We start from the raw sequence: 12,500 nt of genomic DNA, 5'->3' as shown, positions 1-12,500 counted from the left end.
CATCATCATCATCGTCGTCATCATCATCATCGTCGTCGTCGTCGTCACCATCACCCCTCATCACCAACATCATCGTCACCATCACTGTGTTGATAATTATCCCCCTCATCAACATCATTATCACTGTGACGATCATCATCATCATCATTATCATCACCATCACCACCATCGTGACCATCATCATCATCATCATCATCAACATCATGAACATGATCATCACCATCACCGTCTTCGTCATCAGCACCATCGTCATCAACATCACCGTGACGATCATCATCATCATCATCATCATCACCCTCTTTGTCATCAACATCATCATCACCACCACCACGGTGACGATCATCATCATCATCATCATCGACATCTTCCTCCTCCACATCATCATCATAATCTCAACCATCGTCATCACATTCATCATCATCAACATCTTGAATATGACCATCATCATCACAGTCGTCGTCATCAACACGATCATCATCATTTTCATCGTCGTCGTCGTTATCAACAACATCGTCATTATCTCATCGTCATCAATATCAATCAACGTAATCACAATCATTAACATCATCATCATCACCGTGACGATCATCGTCGTCATTATCAACATCGTCATAATCATCATCATTATCCTCATCGTCAATATCATTACCATCACCAACATCGTCGTTATCAGTATCTTCGTCATCATCATCATTATCCTCATCGTCATCAACCACCATCATTATCGTCGTTATCAATATCTTCGTGATCATCGTCATTATCCTTATCGTCATCAACATCCACCAACAGCATTACCATCAGCAGCAGCAGCAGCAGCAACAACAACAACATCATTATCATCAACAGCAGCAGCAGCTGAAGCAGTCGAAGCAGCAGCGACTACCCTCAGAACCCCCACCCTCACCACCCTTCCTCATCACGCGGTAACCACATCACCAGAACCGCCATAGCCATTATCATCATCGACTGTTGTTGCTGCTGCTGCTGCTGCTGTGTTAATATTTTGTAATCAAAATTCTCTCATCTGTTCTCATCTTCGAAAATCTTCTGTTTTGTAAGAATGCTGACGAGAGAAGAAATGGAAGTGGGAACAGAGTTAAAAATCTTCATTTCATACCAACACACCAGTGGACTGCGCCCCATCTCCCCTATCAGTTAACAGAACACCCCCCTCGCTAGCCCAGCTAAATTGCGTCCAACAGCAACCTCCCACAACACGACAATTTTCATCAGTATACTGATGTTGGTCGTTAAGTGAAAGAAGAAGAACTCACTTACCCATGCACACAAGCAGCCACAGACATATACACATTTATCATTGCTGCTTATAGACCTCCCGACTACCCAGGGCGTTGTCAGTACTAAGAACGCTGTCGATATGGATCAAGCAATACCCCCAACAACAATAAGAAAACCTCAAAACAAATTAAGAAAAGAAAAAAAAAACAACCACCCCAAACTAGGCACAGCATCAAAATAAATGTATGGCATGTCTCTGATATTGACCATTCCGTTAAAAGATAAAAAAAAGAGAGAGAAAAAAACAAACAAAACACACACCTTAACCTGAATATGAACACGATTACACACAATACACAAAATCATATACGAATAGCAGGCATACAAAACCCAAATTTGCCAAGAGGAACCTTCTCCTGGGGATAAAAAAATTCAACCAAAACAAGAGAGGCAAGGCCTTCAAGACTCACTTGTGACTGACAGTAAAACACACAAGCTTTTATGTATTGAGTATAATTTCAAAATGTAATGTTTAAGAAGAGAAAAATCAGTTTAAAGCAAATTAACTTCTCTAGCATTAATTACAGAGTAATTTCCCTTTTTTACTATCTGCACCAAAACGTTTGCAAAATAAATAAAACTTCCATGCTGAGCAAAAGAAGTTCCTGTTTGAACAGAAAATGATAATAATGACTGCTCTTGTTGTTGGGTCAGAATATCAGATCAAAGTGCCAAGTTTAGAGAATACAAAAAATATAAATATAACAGTAAGTGCAGTTTGCATATAATTAGGCTTCATTCTTTATTTTTTTTTGTGCCCATCCCAGAGGTGCAATATTGTTTTAAACAAGATGACTGGAAAGAACTGATTTTTTCCTATTTTTATGCCTAATTTGGTGTCAACTGACAAAGTATTTGCAGAGAAAATGTCAATGTTAAAGTTTACCACGGACACACAGACACACAGAGACAAACACACACACACACAGACAACCGAACACCGGGTTAAAACATAGACTCACTTTGTTTACACAAGTGAGTCAAAAAACAATGTAAGAACGCACATTTATCATGTCCATAAAAAGACCATTAAAATGTTTAACGTTTAGTTGAGAAAAAAAAAAAGGAAAGAAAAAAGAACTGACAAGAAAGGCAGAAAGGAAGAAACGAGAGAAAGAAAAGGAAAGAAGAAGGACTGAAAATTAAAAACAAAACAAAACAGCATTCTAGCACAAAATTTCCAGAAGGTTGGAAAACTATTCAAAGTAAAACAGTCCTCTCTCTCTCTCTCACACACACACGCACACACACACACACGCACACACACACACACACACACACAGATAACCATTCACCCAAACCCCCCAAAACAATACTGACTGAAAGGCACACAGGTACGCTCTCCGTCAATTTTTCTGCACGTGGTCCCCGGAGGACAGGGCTGCAAAATAATGGGGGAGAAAGAAAAAAGTTTTGAGTTCGCACTCAAATCTGTATCAGCAGAGACATTATCTTAATGAGAAGTAGGAGTAGGAGCAGGAGACGACGGTGACAGAAGAAGAAGAAACGAACAAGAAAAAAAGTACAAGAACAAGTACAAGAAGAAGAAGAAGAGGAAGACGAAGAAGGAGGGGAAGAGAAAGAAGAAGAAGGGGAAGACGAAGGAGAAGAAGAAGAAGAAGAGGGAGACAAAGAAAAAGAAGAAGATGAAGAAGAAGAAAAGGAAGACGAAGAGGAAGAAGAAAAGGAAGAAGAAGAAGAACAACAACAACAACAAAAAGTACAAGAACAAGTACAAAAAGAAGAAGAAGAAGAAGAGGAGGAAGACAAACAAGAAGAAGAAGAACAAGAACAAGAAGATGGAGGAGAAGCAGGAGGAAGCTATGGGACACCGGTAGGGGAACAAGAACAAGAACGACGAAGAGGAAGAAGAAGAACAAGAACAAGAACAAGAACAAGAAGAAAAGAACAAGAACAACAAGAACAAGAAGGTGGAGGAGAAGCAGGAGGAAGCTATGGGACACCGGTAGGGGAACAAGAACAAGAACGACGAAGAGGAAGAAGAAGAACAAGAACAAGAAGAAAAGAACAAGAACAACAAGAACAAGAAGGTGGAGGAGAAGCAGGAGGAAGCTATGGGACACCGGTAGGGGAACAAGAACAAGAACAAGAACGACCACGACGACGACGACTACGACTACGACGAAGAAGAAGAAGAAGAAGGAGAAGAAGAACAACAACAACAAGGAGGAGGAGGAGAAGCAGGAGGAGGAAGGAAGAGGAGAAGCAGGAGGAGGAAGGAAGAGGAGAAGCAGGAGGAGGAAGGAGGAGGAGAAGCAGGAGGAGGAAGGAAGAGGAGAAGCAGGAGAAGGAAGAGGAGAAGCATGGGGAGGAAAGAGGAGGAGAAGCAGGAGGAGGAAGGAAGAGGAGAAGCAGGAGGAGGAAGGAAGAGGAGAAGCATGGGGAGGAAGTAGGAGGAGAAGGAGGAGGAAGGAGGAGGAGGAAGGAGGAGGAGAAGCAGGAGGAAGGAGGAGGAGAAGCAGGAGGAGGAAGAGAGGAGAAGCAGGAGGAGGAAGGAGGAGGAGAAGCATGGGGAGGAAGGAAGAGGAGAAGGAGGAGGAAGGAGGAGGAGAAGCAGGAGGAAGGAGGAGGAGAAGCAGGAGGAGGAAAGAGGAGGAGAAGCAGGAGGAGGAAGGAGGAGGAGAAAGCAGGAGGAAGCTACGGGACACCGGAAAGGGAAGGAGGGGCGATGGTGTGGGAGAGGGGGAAGAAGAAGAAGAAGAAGAAGCAGATGAAGGTGATGACGATCAAGAAAAAAAAAGGAAGGGTGAAAAATGAGGGGAAGAGGAAGAAAAAAACAGAGAAACACACAGACACACACAGACACAGACACACACACAGACACAGACACACCCTGATTTTTGAAAGGTCATGAAATAAGACCAATATGGTATACTGGTCATCGGCAACTGAGGGGTTAAAGCAAAACAACAACAACAACAAATAATTATAATGATAATAGTAATAAATAAACAAATGAATAAATAATAATAATAATGATAACAATATAATAACAACAACAATAATAACTGTAATAGTAATAACAACAACAATATACAAATAGAAGCCAAACCACACCTTCGCAGGGCACGTCGTAGCGGTCGCCGGCTCCTGGCAGGTGGTGCCGCCACACTTGTTCCTGCAGCATTTCTCCTTCCCCGGACAATGCCGGTCGAACTGACACATCTCGGCACAAACCCCCGGACCCTCGGGCAGCGGGCACCGGCCAGGTTTCTCTGCCAGGGACACACGCACAGATGGTGGAAACCAAGTCATTCATGTTGCTTGCTTATGGCTCAGACGGGTGCAATAGCCGAGTGGTTAACTCACTCAGTACGGCCAGTCCTCTCTTCTCCTCAACACAGACCCCTCGGATGTCCAGTGGGTGTCTCAATGACCCAACCTTTAGCTTCCGTCGTCAGAATTGTGGTGTTCTTTGTCAACATTCACCTCTTCAGTATAAGAGCCTTCCGCTTGCAATATTTTGATGGTGGTAATTGGGGTGAAACGCTGTTAAAGTCGTCTCTTTCGCCGTTCGTATGGAGAGAGTTAAACTTAAAGCGTTGGACTTTCAAATTTTGAGGGTCCCGGGTTCGAATCTAGTGGTAACGGCGCCTGGTGGGTAAAGGGTGGAGACTTTTCCGATCTCCCAGGTCAACTTATACATGTGCAGAACTGCTGGTGCCTGAACCCCCTTCGTGTGTATACGCACGTGAAAGATCCTGTGATCCATGTCGGCTTTCGGTGGGTTATGGAGACAAGAACAAACCCAGCATGCACAACCCTGAAGCCCACATGGCGGGGTAAATCTACAAAAACGGTCATACACGTAAAATGTTACATGTCTGTCTGAGTGTGTATGTGTGCGTGCCTTAAATCTGACTGAATGACACAAGAAACGAATGATGAGTGCTCAACAGCAACCGTCAGTCGACTCTACCCAGGTAGGCAGCCTTGTTATGGAAAAGACCCCGAGTTTGTAAAGAGCTTAGAGCTTGGTCTCCGACCAAAGATAGGCCCTTTATAAGTATACATATTAAATCAAATCAAAAAGTGGAGCGGCGGCCTAGTGATAATGCATCCGCTTGGGGAAATGAGTGAATCTGATCGTATGGGATCGAAATCCCACATTCGCCAGAATTTTCTCCCCCCCCCCCTCCCTACCCCACCACCCCACTAGACCTTTTAAGTGGTGGTGTGGAAGCTAGTCATTCGGATGAGACGATAAACTAAGAACCTTTGTGTAGCATGCACTTTGCGCACGTAAAAGAACCTAGGGCAACAAAAGGGTTTGTCGAAATTCTGAGTCATGGGAAGATACTCAAACGAATGACACTGCTGAAAGCCGAATGGAAGTAAAATGCCAAACGCAATGTTATGTAGAAAAAAAAATCCACTTTGATGTGTTTGTGTGTGTGTGTGTGTGTGTGTGTGTGTGTGTGGGTGGGGGGGGTGATGGTGGGAGGGGGGCTGGGTGCGCGCGTGCGTGCTTGTGTTTGTGTGTGTGTGTGTGTGTGTGTGTGTGTGTGTGTGTGTGTGTGTGTGTGTGTGTGTGACTCACGATGTACACAACGGCAACTACCATGCCAGAATTTCACCTGTGCACGCGTTCGTGCACAAGCACACAAAATAACACACACTTCTGTTTTTTTCTTTTGTTTGTTTTTTTCTTTCATTCAATCTATTTCTCGAACTTTGTCATTTCGTCCAATATCACATATGGAAAAAAGACCTGAAGTAAAAAGCACTGCTATTAATACTGAAATTCATTCTTGCTACACACACACACACACACACACACACACACACACACACACCTCACTCACGCCAGTTTCGTATGCCAAAAAATAGGAATAGTCATACCACACAACAACTCTTACCTTTCAAACATGTCTCAACGCATTCCTCGAGCTTCTCAAAGTTGTTCCCATTCCCTTGACAGCCCCCATAGTTAAAAGGAAGACATCTGTTGTCCTTCGAGTCGTAATAGAATCTAGGAAAGGAACCCTCACAAGGTCCTATCACTTTGGGTTCCAGGCATACATCTGTATAGCAAATACATACAGAAAAAAAAACACACCCTTGAGTGAAAATAGCAAGCACTGTGAAAATAACATCGAAAAAGAAAATGGTACTGAAATATATATATATATATATATATATATAGAGAGAGAGAGAGAGAGAGAGACAGACAGAGAGACAGAGACAGAGAGAGAATAGAATAGAATAGGTTAAATGGTACTGATATATATATATATATATATATAGAGAGAGAGAGAGAGAGAGAGACAGAGACAGAGACAGAGAGAGACAGAGAGAGAATAGAATAGAATAGGTCTTTATTACCAAGTATATATATATATATATATATATATATATATATATATATATATATATATATATATATACTTGTGCATATATATATTGATAGATAGATAGATATTATATCATATTATATAATATTCAGACAATATGCTCGTTATAATAGTGGTTTATTTCCATTACCTCCTTCATATCACCCCCTAAAATTACCCTTTCATTCATGTATGACCATAACACGTAAGTAGTTCAGCCACTACAGACTATACAGCCACCGTCTTCAGGACGCGTGATAACCACTGAATCGAACACAGAGATTATGGACTCCAGTTGACGGGGATAATGTCAAGATACCATCTGCACAATCACAAACCTGGAATTCGTCGCTGCCTTTTTCTGTCCCTCACTCACATCCTCTAAAACAAATTCTAAAACACATCTTTTCTAGCAGTCTCTCACATATCATAACTGAAGCACTCAGTTCCGCATCCTGTATTCTTTGAATCCATGTGTGTGTGTGTGTGTGTGTGTGTGTGTGTGTGTGTGTGTGTGTGTGTGTGTGTGTGTGTGTGTACAGGATGGTTCTTGAACGGTTTCAGATGTTGACAAACGTTACATAGATGTACTACAATCACCTTGACTTCTGAAAACATTAATTTGTTTTGGACGCAACCAATCACAGTAGCAAGTGTGGTGAAATCTGTATGAAAACCCAAGCTATGTGTCATACTTCTACTTTTTTTTTGTTGTTTTTTTTGGTTCATTACGCCACACTGTAGCCTTTCAGACCTTGACTCTAATAATTTGGTTTCCGCCATGGTAAACCACTTCACCAAGTTCGATGAAGATCATACGAAAGACCCTAGGTCTTTAATGCCTACAAGTTAGTTTGTTTGAACTACAATCTGCTGCGTTGTGACTTTGCCCATGCCTTTCAACAGGAACCATGAAGTCAACATGGCCGGTCACTATACACCACACTTGATGAATACTAGACGTAGGAGATACGGAAGTTCCATTTAATAAGGTTTGTAAGGCTTTGTTTTCTATTTTGTCGAACAGTTTCCTTGACTTATGAATCTCTCACCCCACTAAACATAACTTTTTCCTGCAATGTTCTTGTCATTCATTTTTGGAACCATGCAGTCAACATGACCGGTCACTATACTTATGCTACGTTTGATGAATACTGGACGAAGGAGACACGGAGTTCCATACGAGATTTTGTTTTCCGTTTTGTCGAACAGTTTCCTTGATTTTTGAATCTCTCACCCTACTGAACATTAACTATTGCCTGCAATGTTCTTGTCATTCATTTTTTTTCTTTTGTCCACGACTTTCAAGAGGATCCATGCAGTCAACATGGCCGGTCCCTATAATTATACCACACTTGATGAATACTGGTCCTAGGAGACACAGGATTTCCAAATAAGGTTTTATTTTCTATTTCACCGGACAGATTCCTTGACTTTCGAGTTCTCACCCTGCTCAGCATTAACTATGGCCTGCAATGTTCTTGTCATTTATCACACAGCCTGAACCATCCTGTCGTGTACACACGTACCTTGTCTGACACAGCGAGGAGTGGGAGGACACGGAGGGACTAAGCAGTTGATTGGATTAGTGTCACACCTCTCGCCTGGCTTGCAGGGCTGCACACGAACACACACACACACGTATAAACACACACACACACACACACACACACATGTATATATAAATATATATTATATACAAATACGAACACAGACACAAACACGCACACATACACACACGCATATACACACACAATCATAAAAGACACGCATAGACAATAACACACAGACACAGACACAGACACAAACACACACACACAGCGAGCGAGCGAGCGAGAGAGAGAGAGAGAGAGAGAGAGAGAGAGAGAGAGTTTGGCTCACGCCAGCATAAGATTTCCTAAGAAAAAAAACAAAAAAACCCCACCAAAGATAAGGCTAAGTTACGTACATTTTGTGTAACCAACCAAACACACACACACACACACACAAAAAAAGGCCTTGACCTTCAATCAAATACATACTATGAAATCACACATATGTAATAATTTTTAAACTCTAGCTGATATTTTGAGAAAACAAATGATCAAGGAAGACAGAACTCGAAACTAGCTTTTGCATCTGTCTTCTGTTGATGATAATTATATTTCCACCCTACAGTCAACCCTCAAACCACCCATCCACCGCCATCGTTTTCCCCCACCACTTTAACCACCCTCTCTCTCCTTCCCCTTCCAGGCTGCAGCTCTCTAGGTTTTCCCTTCTCTGCAGCACGTGTTTGTTGTTTTTTGGGTTGTTTTTTTTTTCATAATGGGATACAGTTGTTCACCCTATGCCCAAGACCAAGCTTGGATGATCCAGTACTTAGTTGCAGCTGCTACTGACACACAGTGAAAACCACATACAAGTTGTTCATCATGAGCTTTGTTGCTTTTTTTCTTTTTTTTTTTTTTTTTTTAAATCGTCATTCTTCCAATTTCCTGCTTTCTTTCAGCAACTCAGCAAAGCAGGGCGTGCGAATAAACTTTACGAAAATGTCAACCAACACCTAAACGGGGGTCCGGGGAATATTGCCCCACCCTGCACCCCATTTTTTTTTTCGTGGTGTTAACCCGCTTCTAGAGCATTCCTTTGGATACTGGAGCAACATTTCAAGAAATCATTCAAACGTATGTCTGCTTTTTAAAGAAAAGCAAACGCACGCACGCACACACACACACACACACACACACACACAAACACACACACACACACACACACACACACACACACACACACACACACACACAGCAAGTATCCAAATCCGATCGTCATTATGATGAAATGGATCCGTACTGCCAGGACTAGCCACCACTCATCTTAGACATGGGGAAGCAAAGAAGGGGCAGACTCCGCACTTTGCATTAATCAGTTAATTCACTCAGTACGGCCAGTCCTCTTCTCCTCTACACAGACCCCTCGGAATATCCAGTGGGTGTCTGAGTGACCCAACCTTTAGCTTCCGTCGTCAGACTTGTGGTATTTTTTGTCAACATTCACCTCTTCAGTATAACAGCCTTCCGCTTGCAATATTTCGATGATGGTAATTGGAGTGAAACGCTGTTAACGTCGTCTGTTTCGCCGTTCGTATGGAGAGAGTTAAAAGCCCTTCAGTGCCTGGGGTGGGGAGAACAATAGAAAGCGGTGTTTCAAGTCATAAAACAATACCCAAAACAATGAGCCTAAAACTGGATATATACCACTCCAGATAAAGTGTGAGAATTCTCAGCCTTCAAGAGTTATTTCCATTATTCTGAGGACATCAGTGACGTCAATACACACGTGCGCGATACGTGCAAAGGCACTCAACGCGTTTTAAACATGATGACGCTCCAGTTCCCCCCCAAAGACCAGTTTCTCAGTTAATAACGTTGAGAAACAAACAGCGCTTCGTCCATGCCCTTGAGTCGGGTTTGGAGTCGTTCTGCACTGTCATGAATACTAGGAGTGATGTAGACCTCACAAAATACCGAAACTAAGATACACAGTGTGCAAAGCACCGAGTAATCACTGATACCGAAACTAAGATACACAGTGTGCAAAGCACCGAGTAATCACTGATACCGAAACTAAGATTCACAGTGTGCAAAGCACCGAGTAATCACTGATACCGAAACTAAGATTCACAGTGTGCAAAGCACCGAGTAATCACTGATACCGAAACTAAGATTCACAGTGTGCAAAGCACCGAGTAATCACTAATACCGAAACTAAGATACACAGTGTGCAAAGCACCGAGTAATCACTGATACCGAAACTAAGATTCACAGTGTGCAAAGCACCGAGTAATCACTGATACCGAAACTAAGATACACAGTGTGCAAAGCACCGAGTAATCACTGATACCGAAACTAAGATACACAGTGTGCAAAGCACCGAGTAATCACTGATACCGAAACTAAGATTCACAGTGTGCAAAGCACCGAGTAATCACTGATACCGAAACTAAGATACACAGTGTGCAAAGCACCGAGTAATCACTGATACCGAAACTAAGATTCACAGTGTGCAAAGCACCGAGTAATCACTGATACCGAAACTAAGATTCACAGTGTGCAAAGCACCGAGTAATCACTGATACCGAAACTAAGATACACCGTGTGCAAAGCACCGAGTAATCACTGATACCGAAACTAAGATACACCGTGTGCAAAGCACCGAGTAATCACTGATACCGAAACTAAGATACACAGTGTGCAAAGCACCGAGTAATCACTGATACCGAAACTAAGATACACAGTGTGCAAAGCACCGAGTAATCACTGATACCGAAACTAAGATACAAGCACCGAGTAATCACTGATACCGAAACTAAGATACAGAGTGTGCAAAGCACCGAGTAATCACTGATACCGAAACTAAGATACACCGTGTGCAAAGCACCGAGTAATCACTGATACCGAAACTAAGATACACAGTGTGCAAAGCACCGAGTAATCACTGATACCGAAACTAAGATTCACAATGTGCAAAGCACCGAGTAATCGCTGTCATCGGAGAGGAAACTGATGTTCCGGGTGTTGCTGGCACAAACGTCATGCCCGTGCAATCGCTCATGACACTGTCTTTATTTCTGCTGTCAGGCAAAGAAGAACAAGAGAGGCAAGGCCTTCAAGACTCACTTGTGATAAATTAAGTCCCCTAGCATTAATTACAGAGTAATTTCCCTTTTTTACTATCTGCACCAAAACGTTTGCAAAATAAATAAAAATTCCATGCTTTGCAAAAGAAGTTCCTGTTTGAACAAAAAATGATAATAATGACTCTTGTTGTTGTGTCGGAATAAGAGGTCAAAGTGCCAAGTTTAGAGAATACAAAAAATATAAATATAACAGTAAATGCAGTTTGCATATGATTAGGCTTTTTTATTTTTTTTATTTTTTGTGCCCATCCCATAGGTGCAATATTGTTTTAAACAAGATCACTGGAAAGAACTGAATTTTTCCTATTTACATGTCAAATTTGGTGTCAACTGACAAAGTATTTGCAGAGAAAATGTCAATGTTAAAGTTTACCACGGACACACGCACACACACGGACACACACACACACAACCGAACACCGGGTTAAAACATAGACTCACTTTGTTTACACAAGTGAGTCAAAAACTAGTTACACATGTTGGAACATCAAGCACTAGATTCGGAAGACTGGAGAAAGTTGGTGTGTGTGTGTGTGTGTGTGTGTGTGTGTTTTCTGTTCCGTCAGGATGTGACACAATTTCCTAGTCATTTGAGGTTAGAAAACCAACAGCACTGCAGAGATGCTGAAGAATGGTGAAGTTTGACAGAGATATGACTCCAACAAAAGACTCTAAAAGCAACAGGTGAGAAAGCCCTACAGGGACTATTCGTTTATTCATTTATAGCCTGTTCACCTAAGATGATGGTATTAGACTGAAAACACTATTCAGGAGAGAACCTGCATGTATCGCTTTCGGCAATGGCTTACACAAATGTTATTTTCTTTCTTTATGCATGCATGATAGCGTTCCTCTTTCTGTCTTTCTTTTTTTTTTTTTTAGTGACGTCATGAATGCCCACATAACAACGAAGGTCACTGTGGTGATGGCAGAGGTCAAGGTGACTTAAGTCACCGGAAGCAAATTTTCTGTTGCAATTTGTAATGGGTGAAGCTGTTACGGCCAGTCCTCTCTTCTCCTCTTCACAGACCCTTCGGATGGCCAGTGGGTGTCTGAATGACCCAACCTTTAGCTTCCGTCGTCAGAACTGTGGTATTCTTTGTCAACATTCACCTCTTCAGTATAAGAGCCTTCCGCTTGCAATAGTTTGCTGATGGAAACTGGGGTGA

At 42.1% G+C, this 12,500-nt stretch overlaps 1 protein-coding gene across 4 annotated transcripts in view; it reads right to left on the bottom strand.

Moving 5' to 3' along the window:
• LOC143282714 (papilin-like) overlaps nt 1–12,500 on the bottom strand; it is a 74,069-nt gene that overhangs the window by 11,691 nt on the left and 49,878 nt on the right. For all 4 annotated transcript variants that reach the window (XM_076588429.1, XM_076588428.1, XM_076588427.1 and 1 more), the window contains exons 22-25: nt 8,183–8,270; nt 6,180–6,344; nt 4,378–4,535; nt 2,620–2,680 (exon numbers count right to left, since the gene is read on the bottom strand). In XM_076588429.1, coding sequence (XP_076444544.1) covers nt 2,620–2,680; nt 4,378–4,535; nt 6,180–6,344; nt 8,183–8,270 — 472 coding nt within the window. The remainder of the gene's footprint in view (nt 1–2,619; nt 2,681–4,377; nt 4,536–6,179; nt 6,345–8,182; nt 8,271–12,500) is intronic.

Source organism: Babylonia areolata, chromosome 6, assembly GCF_041734735.1.
Source record: "Babylonia areolata isolate BAREFJ2019XMU chromosome 6, ASM4173473v1, whole genome shotgun sequence".
NCBI classification, from domain to species: Eukaryota; Metazoa; Mollusca; class Gastropoda; order Neogastropoda; family Buccinidae; genus Babylonia; species Babylonia areolata.
Note: the sequence above shows the minus strand (reverse complement) of the source record. Positions and strands in the feature narration are given on the sequence as shown.